Source organism: Anguilla rostrata, chromosome 1 (genome assembly GCF_018555375.3).
Source record: "Anguilla rostrata isolate EN2019 chromosome 1, ASM1855537v3, whole genome shotgun sequence".
Lineage (NCBI taxonomy): Eukaryota > Metazoa > Chordata > Actinopteri > Anguilliformes > Anguillidae > Anguilla > Anguilla rostrata.
In genome coordinates this window covers 83,293,307-83,308,931 of record NC_057933.1, presented here as the reverse complement: position 1 = coordinate 83,308,931, position 15,625 = coordinate 83,293,307, and the positions used below count along the sequence as shown (strand labels likewise).

The following is a 15,625-nucleotide window of genomic DNA, read 5'->3' as shown; positions in this document are numbered from 1 at the left end:
AACATATCCTTCAGTTGAAGGGAATAATCTTAAATTCCAATGATGCTGCTTCCAATGAAATATAAACAAATAAAATAAAAATAAATAAATAAATGAATTAATAAATAAAATTATTCATTAAACAAGTGTGAAAACAAAGGGGCTTTGTTACAGTTGGAACCACTCAATAGTCAGACACCTAGTGCAAAGGTATATATACATATATCTGCTCAGCACTTTTATAGATAAAAAAAGAATAGTATTTATTCTTATTTTTCAGTGCGGAATGTTGTGGTTGAATTCACAGCGAATTCACAGTGTTTTTTGGCGGGTTTTCTGAAGTTGTTTCAGCCTGGTTTGTGGGGTTTTTTTTGGCGGGTTTTCTGAAGTTGTTTCAGCCTGGTTTGTGGGGGTTTTTTTGGCGGGTTTTCTGAAGTTGTTTCAGCCTGGTTTGTGGGGTTTTGTTTGCTTGCAGGCCCGGACCGTGGGACCGGCTGGCCTCGGCTGCCCGAGGTGACCTCGGCTACAGCCGGCCGCTGGCCTGGGAGGGCGTGGGCCGCAGCACGCTGACCGACTGGAACAAATATTCAGGTTGGCCAAACCGCCCGAAACTCCAGACACGGATCGGGCCTCGCCCACGCGCCTCGTTTCGCTCATCCCCCCTTTTTTCCCGCTTACGCCCCCGTCAGGTGCGGTTTCCAGCTCGGATGACGAGATGCCCCCGCCGGACCTGGACGAGGAGTGCCCCCCCTGCAGGGAGCAGCCGCACCTGCGCTTCGAGATCAGCAGCGAGGATGGGTTCAGCGTGGAGGCGGACAGCATCGAGGGTACGCACGCGCGTGCACGAGAGGGGGAGGGCCGTGCACGAGAGGGAGGGCCGTGGCGAGGGCGATGGTCATTCCCAGCAATTGTTTCCAGCAGTTTTCTGACTAACGCAAGGGAAAGGAAGTTACTCATGGGGGTGATTTAATAATAACAATATGGGGGGGGGGGTTGGGGGGGGTACCCTGCGGGCACGCTGCGTGACGATGCCCCTCCCTGCTCCTCCCTCAGTGGCGTGGCAGGCGGTGATCGACGGCGTGCAGGAGGCCCGCGCCGCCGCCCGGCTCAAGCAGCTGTCCTTCGCGGGCATGACCGGGGCGCGCGTTCTGGGCATGCTCCACGACGCCGTGCTGTTCCTGCTGGAGCAGCTAGAGGGCGCCAGCCTCTGCCAGCGGCACACCTTCCGCTTCCACAAGCAGGACAGCCAGGAGGAGGAGCTGCCGGTCAACCCCAGCGGCTGCGCCCGCTCTGAGGTCCACATGAGGTGAGCGGGCCTCAGATGCACCCCGCCGGGCCTGGCGCCATCCAGGACTATCTGCCCGTTAAGCCTGTGCCAGAACAGAAGACTGCACGTTTCCCAGAAATGACCCCCCATTGCATTTCCAGGGATTTATACTGTTTTCTTTCTGGCTCTATTTCTCATTTTATCTCAGTCCAGTTCGCGGTCTCGTTTCCGCACGCTGCTCTTGGCGCCCACGCCGTCTCATCCTGTTTTTCTTCCTCCACAGAAAGTCCACCTTTGACATGTTCAACTTCCTGGCCTCTCAGCACAGGCAGTTGCCTGACAACGGCCCGTACGACGAGGAGGAGGACGAAGTCCCGCTGAAGTCCACTAGGTCAGATGCCCTTCGCTGTCTCAAACACGGGGGGAGGCCCGCCCCGGGGCAGCACGGGTGCGCAGAGCGGCTCCCCCATTAAAAGCACAGCTGCAGTGCCTGTTTTTTCCGTTGTGTGTTGATTTGCATCCCAGAGAAGTTAAAAGGAAACGGGTGTAGTCAGCTTTAACTGTTGTGGGCTGCATAACTAAAAGCTTTTGAGAGAGAAATGCATGCGTGTGCTGAGCGTAGGTACTTTCACGTGCCTTAGAGGTAGATGGTGTAATGCATTACAGATGTTTGGTAACATCTGCATAGCACCCTCTTCCTCAGGGCAATATTGTGAATTTTGTATGGCTGAAACCAGCCTTTCCAAGTACTCACATGACCATTAAGCTCCTTAAAGGAGTAACATGGTGGTTTTCACACTTTCTCGGTTTTGTGTGCTATTTGCACAAGAGGCATTGAAGAAACATATGAAGAAATATGTCCGTTCTTTATTTTTGGAGAAATGTGCGTTTTAAATTTATCGTCCGATTTTCAGCTGGCTGAGAATGTTATCAACTTAGTGCGTCACGAGTACAGTAACCTACGGTGGCTCTGAGGTGCCAAACACAAAAACAAAAAGAAAACGCAAAAACAAAAACTTTCGGCCCTGAGGTGCAGATGCAACATACAAAAACAAAAAGGAGTGTTCCTGAGGTGCAGATGCAACATACAAAAGCAAAAAGGAGCAGCCCTGAGGTGCAAAACACAAACATACAAAAACTAGCAGCCCTGAGGTGCAGATGCAACATACAAAAACTAGTAGCCCATGGTACATCGTGACCCATAGTTATTATATTTGACTAACGTGAGGTTCACTTATAAGAGTGCCTTTTAAGGACTATTAGACTATCTGGTTGGTTATATTCATTTATAGCTAGCTAGCTAACGTTAGCTAGCTATGTAGTTTGATTTCATAATGTAATGTTATCGATAACGTTAGTTAGCTAGTTTGCTTTCATAAGAACATTATAGTTGTGGTTTTATCTTAACTTGGCTAGCTAGCTAGCAAAACTTATTATTGGATATAAGTCAACGTACTTAGCTATCGATACTTGATATACTAAGTTAACTAGCTTGTGAAAATTCAGTCTCCCAAGATGTGCACGTATCATGGAGGTAGCTATGGTAACGGGGCACGGTCTGTCAATCATAGCTAACTGACAGTTCTCATTACCACGCCCAGACAGTTTGGGTGAACTTTTATAGTGGGAAATTTAGGCTTCGAAAAATAAGTTTTAAAATACATTTAAATAAAAAAAATTACGCACATTTGTTTTGTTGTTGCCTAAAGACAACTGGCAAGTGTCGCATTCAACCACCATGTTACTCCTTTAATGAATTCAGAAGAGTCCACTGTTGTGAGTCTTCAGAATTTTCTGAAATGATTTTGGATTTGTCCTAAAAACAGTCACTGGTTGATCACTTGCCTAGTTTCTCGGCGAACCTTCGTACTGAATGTGGGAAAAGAAGGTCCAGGCTTTTATTTGGATGCGGCTGCTGAATTTTAATGGAGTTTGTACACGGTCCAGGCCAGTGCTGCACTCGCCATCGCTGCGCTGGAGACCCGCCCCCCGTGTAAAGCGATTGGTCCTGAGAAACAGCCATCTACGAGCAGACCCCTTCTGCCAGGGTTGTGATTGGTTGTACTAAGCCTGACTATGGACACGGGTTGTGCAATAACGGGAATTTTTTATGACATTGTGCAATACTTTTTACCCATGACCACTTGCACTTTTTATACATAACTTTTAATTTTTTTAACTCTTTTCTATTCTTATTTTTATTTACTTATTTTGTTTTGTTTTTGTGTGTTTTACGTCTAAAACTGTCTTGAAAGTGTGTGTTTTAACTGTGTCAGTGTCTGCACTATGCTTTTATGTTGTACCAGAGAGACTGGCAAACAAGACTTTTTGTTATACTGGAATGGACAGTAAATTGAATTGAACTGAACTGAATTGATTTGTCCCTCTCCCACAGACGCGCCACCAGCCTGGAGCTGCCCATGGCCATGCGCTTCCGACACCTGGAGCGGACGTCGAAGGAGGCGGTGGGGGTGTACAGGTGTGTGTCTCTGGAGAGGAGCCGCCTTCTTCTCTCCTCCAGTCTCCCTCCCCTCGCTGCAGAAAATGGCCGTATGCCACGGATCTCCAGGAACTCGCTCACCTCCTCAAAATGGCTGCTTTTTCTGGGCAGCTCGGTCTCCGGCCGAGAGAGTCTGACATTCTATTTCTATTCTGTCGTTTCTATTTCTAAACCCATCATGATAGAATCGCCACAATGATGCCACGTCATCCTCTCTCTCTCTCTCTCTCTCTCTCTCACGTGCTCTCTCTCCCCATCTCTCTCTATCTCTCATGTGATCTCTCCCCCCTCTCTCTATCTCTCACGTGATCTCTCCCTCTCTCTCTCTCTCTCTCTCTCTCTCCCCCCTCCCTCCCTTCCACGCTTCTCAGGTCTGCCATCCACGGGCGGGGCCTGTTCTGCAAGCGGAACATCGACGCGGGGGAGATGGTGATCGAGTACTCCGGCATCGTCATCCGCTCCGTGCTGACGGACAAGCGGGAGAAGTACTACGACGGGAAGGTGAGCAGCCTCCACCGCGCGTCCCAACCCTAACCCTAACCCTCCACCGCGCGTCCCAGCCCTAACCCTAACCCTCCACCGCGCGCTTCAGCCCTGCGTCCGTGTGCCGACCCGCTGGGGGGGCGGGGGTCGCGGGGGTGGACAGGGCGTAGGGTGGTCCTAACAGCGGTCGGGCGTCGGGGTGGAGCAGGAGCGTGCGACGGTGGTCTAACAGCGGGGGGGGGGGGGGGGTTTGGGGGTCGGGGGTGGAGCAGGGCGTTTGGGGGTCGTGGGGGTGGGGGGGTTTGCAAAGCCGTTGCTCGGTTACCAGTGCCCGCTAACCCGCCGTTCCCCCCCCCCCCCCAGGGCATCGGCTGCTACATGTTCCGCATCGACGACTTCGACGTGGTGGACGCCACCATGCACGGCAACGCGGCGCGCTTCATCAACCACTCGTGCGAGCCCAACTGCTACTCGCGCGTGATCAACGTGGAGGGCCAGAAGCACATCGTCATCTTCGCCCTGCGCAAGATCTACCGGGGCGAGGAGCTCACCTACGACTACAAGTTCCCCATCGAGGACGACAGCAGCAAGCTGCTCTGCAACTGCGGGGCCCGCCGCTGCCGCCGCTTCCTCAACTAGGCCCCGCCCCCCCCCCCCCCTCGCGCGCGCGCGGCCGGGGCGGGCGCCGGGAGGAGGAAAGAGCGGGAGCGGAAACAACGCTAAGAGCAGACGTCTCCAAGAAACCTTGGATTCCTCAGGGGAGAGAGGAGAGGGGCGAGCGAGGGCGGAGGGAGGGAGGGAGGGGGGAGGGGCGGTCCTGGGGGGCCTGGGGGCGGGGTCACAGAGGCTCGTACACGTCCAGGTGCACACTCCTTCCTGTACTCATCTGTAACGCCTCCAGCTTCTCAGACCGGCTTTCAGGTCTGCATTGGAGGGGGGTGGGGGCGGGGGAAGTCTTCCTTTTTTACCTGATGTTGGTGCAAAAGGCCCGTGGTTCAGGGTGGGGGTGGGGGGCAGGAGTAGTCGCATACACTGCAGGATGGAGGAAGTCAGTAGAAAGTTCTTAGGGGAGATGACACCGGCTGAAACCAGAATCTTGTTTTCTTCGTTGCTATTTTTGTGTTTCACCAGCAGTCACAACAACCAGCGACTACACGTTACTCTTATCAGCGCACCTGTGGATCTGTTGAGATCATCAGATTACCAGGAACTTCACCTAAATGAGTGTGTGGTGGTTTCGTCAGCCTGTGGCTGTGGGGGGGGGGGGGGGTGTGGCGGCTTGCTGTGTCTCTTCTGAGACTCCCGAGCATGCTTCAGATGCTTTAGATGCTGCTGCCCCTCCGCTCGCTTCCGGAACTGTGTTCCGTGGCTGAACTTTCCCACAACACGGATAAATATGCCTGCCCGAGTCTCCCTTCGTCTTGCACATTATTAACGGGACGTACACGGGCCTCACTTTGAACCCCCGTTCAAGTCCGATTTTATTTTACCCTGTCCGTCCCCCTGCTAATCTCCCATCTCTGCGCCGCTTCCTTTCAGCGGTGTCCGGCTCGGTTTCTCTTGTTCTGCTCGTTCGGTCTCGCAGGCTGCCTGGTGGAATCTGCTGGTGTGCGGTGTGCGTTTGGGCATGTCTGCCTGGTGGATTCTGCTGGTGTGCGGTGTGCGTTTGGGCATGTCTGCCTGGTGGATTCTGCTGGTGTGCGGTGTGCGTTTGGGCATGTCTGCCTGGTGGATTCTGCTGGTGTGCGGTGTGCGTTTGGGCATGTCTGCCTGGTGGATTCTGCTGGTGTGCGGTGTGCGTTTGGGCATGTCTGCCTGGTGGATTCTGCTGGTGTGCGGTGTGCGTTTGGGCATGTCTGCCTGGTCCCTCTCCCGTCTCCTCACAAGGCCGTTTGGAAGGCCTTTCTTGGTGCTAAATTAACGTGTGACCCATGCGTGTTCGTCTGAGCCAAACGGATAGTGGGAATAGCATTGTACATTCAAGACAATCTCGTAAGAACGGAATCTCATGCTGTCTTTTTTAAACGATTCGTTTAGTTTTTAGGTAAGCGAACACTACCTGACCCTAGTCGGGACTTTTCAGTCGTGCTGAACTTTACGCTGTCTCCGTAACCATGGTAATATCAATAACTTATGATGCAGTAATAATCAAAGACTTGATTTTTTTTGCTGTAGTTTTGCACATTAGTTTTGCATGAGAACCTTGTCTCACGTTTTGTATTTCGGTGCTGAGGGAAAGACCAGGAGTTTGTTTCTCTTCGAAAAGGGTTACCTTTCAGTCAGTACCGGTGTTTTTTTCTGCGTTTCTGAGGAGCTCGCCGTGGCAAGGCCTTTTTGGGCAGGCACGTCTGTACTTCATGTCTTTGTTTTATAAAGCAGAGGGTTACTCCAAGACCAGCCCCTACGGTGTGAACAGACTACGCACTTGGGCACCTTACTGTCTGGTACAGTTAGCTCTAAGTACCCACCCTGACATAAATAACAAAAACAAAAAAAAAAAAAAAACTGAACACTTTGACCTTGCCTCCCTCACAAAAGAGATCATGTCGCAGTCTTCATTTTATAATGGCAGTGTAATATGTGTAGTAGGATGTGGGGGAGGAGGAGTTTTTGTGACGTTTGCGCCCTCCCGTCCCGGGTACCAGGTAACACCAACTCAAACCCAATTTTAAGTTTGTTTTCCCTTGCTTGGAATCTGGCAGTATGGTCTTTAGAAAAGACATTGTGCTGAGCCAAGTTTTTTTAACCATTTTATATTTTGATTAAGTTTCTTCCTTCCTTGTTTTGACAGTGCGATGGGGGAGTGGGGGAAGATGCAGACCTTGTTTTCTGCAGAGAACCTTCCAGCTACCCCCCCCCTCCCCCCCCCAACCCCCACGCATACCCACGGCCGGTTCATTTGAATTTTAGAACTTTCCTCTCGTTCTTCTTTTAGTATACCTTCCGTTTTTTTGTTTGTTTGTTTGACTTATCTTCTAAAAATGGGATAACCACGAATATCTAAAAATGGAGGATATAGCAGATACACAAAGGAAGTGCAGTCTCAGCCTCTCTCCCTGCTAGCCAGCTCGTCTCCGTCCCGCTGGTTTACCATCATTCTGACGACAACACAGAATAAAACTTTGGCGAAGCCTCCTTCCCTCTCAAGTTCTCGCAAGGATTCTACCTCAGTTGCTCAAAGATGTAAAGGAATACAGTGCGAAAATACTGCTGGGTTTCGACTCTCCTGCAGAACTGGCCTTTGTGTGCAATGAAGGATGCAAAGCATTAGTTTAACCTGACTTCACCGTTAACGATTCCTCCAGTACTGTCATAAAAGCTGTGTCCCCCAACACAGGGTTATTTTAAAGTATAAAAAGTATAAAAAAAGGACATAAAAATTAATCATTGGTGAACTTGGCTTTGTTACCTTGTATAAAGAAAACCTGAGTTTGTACATAATTGTATACATATTTCTAAACCCGTTTAATTTTTCTATGCACTTTTTTTATTTATGACGTTATTTGCTTAATAAAGATGTTAAGATGTTTGAACAAACGTGCATATGTAGTATGTGTTCCTTTGTGCTTTTGGAACCAACCAACCAGCTAAGCAATGCAAATACTCTACACCAACTTATACTGGTACTCTAACAGCAGATTTTCTTGTTTAAACCACCTGAAGTCAAATCTAAATTTCTCAGGAATGCTTTAAATTGGATAAATCCAATTTCCAGTAATTTACGCTGTCCAGAACAGTTAGAATGACTGAATGACTCCTAATTCAGCAGTTGGCTTTGTGATATACCGTAGCTAACGCATTTAAATTCGGTTCAGTTTTATTTGTGCTGGGCTTTTTTCAGAATGTCAAAGATACATCTGCAAGATGCCAAAATACCAAAAAAGAAACAATAATTGATACATCCATCCATTATCTACACTTGCTTAATCCTGGGCAGGGTCGTGGGGGGGGGGGGGGTGCTAGAAGCTAATGGTGAAATCGGTGCAAATGCGATAAAATGCATAAACGATTAGATGGTTAAAGGGGAATTGCACTTTATAACACTTCTGCTTCTCATGACTGATATTGTCCTTCTAATGAGTGTCGCCCTTCATTTTTAATGTCTAACGTCAGAAAGAAAGACCTATTTTTTTAGGCGTTTTGTTCATGAAAAGGCAGCATAAGTAGAATATAATTAACAACATAACTTTATTAACACATTTCTATAAACAACAAATATTTAACACTTCCAAACTTTTTGAAACAAATAAAATATTTTTTACAGTGCTAAACATTCGTTTAAACAAATTGCCTAAACATTTTTAGATATGAAAGTAATAATCTCGAAGATTTTCATTAAAATAAATGTCTGTTGAGTCACCGTCTATCGCCGAAAAAAAAAATTCCAAGACGTCTGATTGTAAACATTCTAAAACTGCACTTGGCGATTGACAAAGTGGGCCTTTTGAGACCCCAGGCAACGGCTTCAGATGCTCTGCAACTAACCAGTTCACAACGCTGCAATTTTCTCTGCAACATTCTAAAACCGTTTTGTCTCGTTGCGAATCATTGATCTGAACTGGCCTTAACGTTACTATTATTTACATTGCCATCAAGTTCATCAATATATTATAATGATCGGAATAAAGCCGTCTTTACACAGAGCATTAACCCCGGGGTATAGGTGGAGCAGAGCCGGGTCTGATTTCTGTGTAAAGATGTCAAACCGGAGAAAACTAAATAAAAGAATACGGCAGTATGGATTATCGTTGTTGTTCTTTTATTACGCTTCCTCATATGTTCCTTCAGCCTTGATGCCCTTTTTTGTCTCCTTTGTTTTTGTTTTATGCTTCTTGTTCTGATTGCTAATTTAACACCCAGCTCAGCTTTATTCGCGGACAGTTTAGCTAGCAAAACCAGAAACACCAGGGATAACAGCGAGGCAGTTGTTTCAAAAATATCACAACAATTCATGAGAAAGACTATGTTTATTGTGCATGAGATACATAATTGCACCAGCCACAGCGAATCCCGCGGATTCTTCTCTGCAGTGTAAAGATGTTCATACCGGGAAATCAATCAATCAGACTTTATTTGTATAGCACTTTTCATACAAGTTAAATGTAACACAAAGTGCTTCACACAATACAACAACCCCCCCCGATTCCATACTCAAAGCAATGATTTTTTAAATTTATAAAACTGAGGAACTAAGGAAACGCTGTCATAAAAACAGATAAATGAATAAAGCTCAATTAAAATCCAGACTAAAAAATAAGTAAATAAATGAATAAATAAAAACAGATAAATGAATAAAACTCTTGAAAGCCAGACTAAAAAGGTAGGTCTTGAGTTTACTTTTAAAAATATCGACACTCTGCTGCCCTCAGGTCTTCAGGAAGGCTGTTCCAGAGGCGTGGACCATAGTAATAAAAGGATGCCTCACCGTGGGTTTTTGTTGACTTTAGGGATGATTAAAAGGCCACTAGCAGAAGACCTGGGGGTTCTAGAGGGTTTGTAAGCTATCGTAATCTGATAAATAGGACCAAGACCATTAAGAGCTTTATAATCAATTCTGAAGCAAACTGGTAGCCAGTGCAGAGACTTTAAAATTGGTGTAATGTGTGCTCTCTTTCTGGTCCTAGTCAACACACGTGAAGCTGAGTTTTGCAGTACTTGCAATTGAACTAAATTCTTTTTAGGGAAGACCAGAAAGTAGAGCATTACAGTAGTCAATCCTGCAGGTAATGAAGGCGTGCATTAATGTCTCTGTGTTGGCTCGAGAGAGAAATGGTCGCACTCTGGCAATGTTCTTAAGATGGTAGAATGCATTCTTAGTTATGTTTGTGAGGTGAGGTACAAAACTAAGATTTGAATCCAAGATAACTCCTAGGTTTTCTACTTGTTGACACGGGTGTAATGCCAGTGCTTGCAGTTCCACATTGAGTTTGTCTCTCTGAGCTTCAGTACCAATAGCCAAGACTTCAGTTTTGTCCTGGTTGAGCTGTAGAAAATTCTCTGCCATCCATAACTTGATATCTAAAATGCAGTTAAAAAGGGCATCTATTGGCCCTTAGTCATCAGGAGACATGGCAATGTAAAGCTGTGTGTCATCATCATCGCTATGGAAATTTATGCTGTGCCTGCTGATGACGCTTCCAAGTGGCAGCATAAAGGTTAAAAAGTGTAGGACCTAAAATTGAACCTTGAGGAACACCACAGTTCATTTTATAGCTGTTAGATGAACATTCATCCTTGCTTACAAAAAATTATCTATCGGTAAGATAAGATTTGAACCAGTTAAAAGCAATACCAGAGAGGCCAATCAGACTGTGAAGTCTACCTAGAAGAACTGAGTGATCTATCATATCAAAGGCAGCGCTTAAGTCAAGTAGTACTAATATAGAAATTTTTTTCATATCCATATTGGACTTGAGGTCGTTCACAACCTTGACTAGTGCTGTCTCAGTGCTATGATTGGCCTGAAAACCAGACTGGTATTTTTCTAAAATATTGTAGGAGTTCATAAAATCATTTAGCTGATTAAAAACAAGCTTCTCTAAAATTTTACTTAAAAATGAAAGATTTGATACTGGTCTGTAGTTATTAAGGAGAAAGGCATCTAAATTGTTTTGCTTCAGGAGAGGTTTAACAATGGCGGTCTTTAGAGTAGTAGGGAAGACAAAAGGTGGATAAAGAACATCTGTGGAAATTGATCATCACTAATTCTACCCAAGGTCTGCTACAGAATTTTAACCTGGCTTGGCATTGTAAAAACAGCTTAAGTTAGCCTAATGTTAGACAATGAATGAATATGTACATAATGTTACTTTTATAACAACCATTTTTTATTCAGTAAATAGTAAGTGTTATAGTTACTTTTTTATTATGAAATATGAAGTCCATCAGTGACAGCAATATAACATCTTCAGAATGCATACACAAAAATATGAAAATACAAATATCGTGGTACAATTTGCAATGAAGGGAAAGTGAAAGAGAGAGAGATAGAGAGAGATATAGCGTATAAATAGCCTAAAATTAGGGCTTTTCTTTTTCAAACAGTTCTTCATAGCGGGTTAGTTACATATCACTTTTTTTGTTTTCTATTAATTTCAAAGATTTTAAGAGAGAATCAACTTTCAAAAGAAAAGGTTGTAATTTGGGAGTGGAGTTTGAAAATTTCTGTTTATGTATATAAAACTTTGCTAAAAGGATAAAAAATTTACATTGTATTCCAGATTCTTATCTCTCTTGTTATCATAATATAAAATAATGTCTTTAAGGACAAACCTATATTTTGTATTAGTTAGCTCAAAGATGTTGGAAGCCAGCTCTTTCCAGAAATCATTCACTTTTACAGTCAAAAAACAAATGGGGGAGAGTTTCTTTGTTCTGCTCACAAAAAACAGACATTCTCTGTCTACATGTTTTGAAATAACAGAGTTCACAGGGTAAATCTTGTGCAAGACTTTAAAATGAACTTCTCTAACTTTGTTTGCAATGCAATATTTGAATGGTGTCAACCATGCCACTTTCCAGTTTATGTCCATAATTTGTGACCTCCAGTAAAACTTTCCCCTGGGAGTAATTTTGATTTTTCCTTGGAATATATCACGTATATGCGTATTTGTACATTTCTTATCTAATAAATCGATTCTGTCTAAAACCAGTCTAGGATGTATAATTTTATTTTCTCCAAAACTCAAATGGCTCTTAACAAGTTGGATCAATCCATTTGGGATGGCTTTAATTAACGGGTTAAACTCTTTGAAAGAGACAGGGAAACTGTGTACAGTCATTAACTGCTCATATAACAGCAAATCACCATTCTTATCAAAAACGTCAAAAATATGAATAATGTTTCTTTGATACCATTTGGGAAAAAATAATGATTTATTTCTAACACATATGTCTGTGTTATTCCATAATAAGGTCTTGTGGGGTGAAAAATTGTGGACATAACAGATTTTCCAAGCCAAAAGTGCCTGCTGGTGGAATTTTGATAGTTTTCTGGGTAATCTAGTCGGTGAGTAGTTACATAATAATAGAAAATGAAGGCCTCCAATTTTGTTAAAAATGTGGCTCGGTATAAAATACCTAATTGAATCAGGAGTAATGAAGCATTTTTTAAACCAGTTTACTTTGTATGTATTAATAATGTCATTAAAATCAAGGATTTCTAGACCGCCCTCTGCTTTTCTAGTAAGTGTTATAGTTACAGTGGCCCAGGTGCCAACTGACTGACGTCACATAGGCGACACTGTTTGGAAGTGAGGTCCAAAAACACACCTGCAATTACCGCCTCTCGCCATTGGTACCGCCAAAGAGAACGAAACTGAAATCTTCGAGATTGTAACTTTAAATAGGAAATGAAACAATAGGCCCATAGCATATTTAAGTAGTGACAGTGTTAATAAATGAAACAAAATAAAACTGATCGACATTGCCCGTTAAAAGAGATGAAAACGTGCTTTCAATTAGCGACAGTCAAATTAAATCAAATTAATATTTTGGTCAAACCGACGGTTTTTTGTTTTCAAAAAGACAGCATAAGTAGAATAGAATGAACCCTTTATTAACACTCACGGGCGCGGGAGAGATTTTTGAAGCGGGAGGGACCAAACTGTGAGCAAAAGAAAGGTCTCAACTCAACTTTTAAGTTTATACAACTACCCCGATCTGGAGGGATGGATAGGGGTCCCTATAACCGCCCAGCCCATGTAATCCCCCCCCCCCCCCCCATCTGCACCCCTGTCAACACTTATTTCTTTAAACAGAACAAAGATTTAAATTTTCAAAACGTTTTGGATTAAATCAAATAAGTAAAATGTTTGTTTTTACAGTGCTAAACAAAGTAGGCTATGTTAAAACGAAATAAAACAGACTGTTATGGATGGTATTACAGTAAAGCTACATAGTCTCCCAGCCTGCTGTGGGGTGTGCTTGTTATTTGCCCTCCTGCCCCCGTTGCCTCCGCCAAAGCTCATCAACTAACGTGGTGTTCGGTCTCGTCTTCATAACACTACGAACTCAAACATGGTGTCAGAAGTGGACCTGTGATTCGGCGATTTAGCATCTACGTAGATTTAGAGCTCTCAAGTGAGTTTTGCAAGTTCTTTGTTTGCTAAAGCTAGCTATACTGTAGCAGCAGCAGTGCATCGGCATGGCCGCGACCATACCCCCTCCAGCTCTGATTGAGCTCAGTGGCAATCTGAGTGCAAATTGGGAAATCTTCCGGGCAGAATATGAAGACCATGCTTTAGCGACAGGGCTAGTGGGCAAACCCGAGGAGGTCCAGGCGGCGACTCCGAGGAGTGTTATGGGAGCGGAATGTCGACGTGTCTACAAACACAACTTGAATCTGAGCAATGAGGAGCAAGCGGACGTGACCGTCATACTAAACTCATTGGAATGGTACTTTAAACCAGCTAAAAATGTGATTTATGAGCGCTACGTTTCTGGCTGTTGCAAACAGGAGGGAGGTGAGACAATTGACTGTTTTGTGACTCGACTCAGGGAGAAAGCTGCTACATGTGAATATGGAGCTTTGTCCCCTACAGTCTTTAATGTCAATCCCATGGTCTCAAAGGAATCGAGTAGCATTCTAGCAAGTTCTTCCCCCGTTTTCTTTGAAAAATCCTTAAAATCAATAAAACGCTCTTTTATTTCCCACTGACTAGCAGTGTCAGGTCTATGGACATATCTCACCCACCTGTGTCTTGTTATCCCCTCCTTTTCTGGTTTGATTGTTCTTTGAATTCACCTGTGTCTTGTTACCCTTGTCTATTTAAGTTCTTTGTTTCCTGACTCGGGTGCTGGTTCCTTGCGTTTCATTTCTGTTAATGTATGTATCTGCCTGCTTTTGTTCTGCTTGTGTGTGTTCCGCCCAGAGACTGTAAACAATATGGACAACGCTACTGTGACGTCACCCATTGCCTCTCCGTGGGTCTGTAAAACACGTTTTGAAGCTCAATGGCGGGCGCGGCCATGTTCTCGATTTGGAGCCAAAACCATAGAGTTAAGCGGTCTTGTGATTTTTACAATGTGATTGACAGTCCGGTGCGGAAAAGCCCATCAACCTGAACGAACGATTGCAGAACGAACTTGAGGCTAGCTGACTGTCTGCCGTTATGTTTTAAAATATATGATCAAATGTTTACGGAGTTTAATTTCCATCCGTGACTGTACTGTGTCATGTAATCACGGTATATGTATGACATTAATAATACAATTATGTTCAGTTATCTTCAATTTATGTTTCTCGGCAAAACGAATATGCTTAGCTAGCATATCAGCTTGCCAGTGAGCTAGGTAAGCTATCCGTGGTTAGCTCACGCATTAGCAATATGAACTACAGGGGAACTACAAACGACGACTGAAGACCCACCTCTTCAGGCTGCACCTCTCCCATCCCTCCTTCCCCCTGTAATGACTAAATTGGGTTGTAACTGCAAGCTGTTTCATAGGTGATTTAGGCGCATAAACTGTCTTAGACTACTGCATTTTGTTTTATTTTTAGTTTTCCAAGATTGCGTTGTTGCTGTTCTCGTTGTCAGTGTTAATCAGTTTGAACCTTCAGGGTCTAAAGTTGAACTATGCGGTGTCCTTGCACTTGGACCGGTAGCTACTTCTCCTATGAAGGTTTCGTCATACTTGTTCCTGGTTATGGTTATAACATTTGTTGTATCTCTTGTTGATTGCTTTCTGCAATGCCTGTAATGTATAGTAATGTAATTAATGGAAGAACATCGACTGCACTGATGGTCAATCAATCAGAGATGTGTAGACTACTGGTGATTTGACTAGGCTAATTTTCATATAACTGTCTGGTAGACCTGCTGTTAACCAACAAGCAAGTTATCGTCGTAGGTTTTCGCCACAGTCAGTTAATGAGCCATTAACTGCTACTACTCCATTGCCGTTTGCGGTGTTTACTTGCTGGGTGACGCTAGCTGACCGATCGTTCGCAAGTCACTTTTTACCGAATAAAAATTAACACTGTCAGCGGTGATTAACAAATCTATCAAGTATTTTAATAACTGATCTACAGGCGTGTAAATATGACAACGCACTTTGAAGAGCAAGTTTTCCACCTGTTGCATAAGACAAAAATAATGTACATTGAATTTCTAATTATTATTTTCTTGCTAGCTTTTAGCTTTGTCACATTCGTGCAGCATAGCCCAGGTAGACATTTACGGAATGTACACGACTGACAAGCCGTCAAATACGTTTGGCAGATGGAATATTTGCCGGTTAGGGTTAGCTAGCTAGTCAAATGGCTTGGTAGCCGAAGTTGCGAACTGTTTTAGCATAGGCTACTGGACTACCACATATAGCAAATAAGCGTTAGCTGATTACGCTTTTGCCAACTAATTATTTGGTTAAGTGGGCTAAAGAAAATGTAAAAATGA

At 44.3% G+C, this 15,625-nt stretch overlaps 1 protein-coding gene and 1 long non-coding RNA gene across 2 annotated transcripts in view; one reads left to right on the top strand and one right to left on the bottom strand.

Annotated features, from left to right (window-relative positions):
• kmt2bb (lysine (K)-specific methyltransferase 2Bb) overlaps positions 1-7,770 on the top strand; it is a 55,222-nt gene extending 47,452 nt beyond the window's left edge. Inside the window, exons 31-37 of the mRNA XM_064323709.1 lie at positions 455-570; positions 669-806; positions 1,033-1,285; positions 1,530-1,637; positions 3,642-3,725; positions 4,118-4,247; positions 4,593-7,770. Coding sequence (XP_064179779.1) covers positions 455-570; positions 669-806; positions 1,033-1,285; positions 1,530-1,637; positions 3,642-3,725; positions 4,118-4,247; positions 4,593-4,868 — 1,105 coding nt within the window. The 3' untranslated portion in view covers positions 4,869-7,770. The remainder of the gene's footprint in view (positions 1-454; positions 571-668; positions 807-1,032; positions 1,286-1,529; positions 1,638-3,641; positions 3,726-4,117; positions 4,248-4,592) is intronic.
• A 628-nt stretch (positions 7,771-8,398) lies between these two features.
• LOC135241623 (uncharacterized) lies at positions 8,399-14,614 on the bottom strand. The gene is made up of 2 exons (XR_010326057.1): positions 11,012-14,614; positions 8,399-9,018 (listed from the first exon to the last, which is right to left on the bottom strand). It is a non-coding gene; the product is annotated as an uncharacterized LOC135241623 (long non-coding RNA).
• Between the last annotated feature and the right edge of the window lie 1,011 nt (positions 14,615-15,625).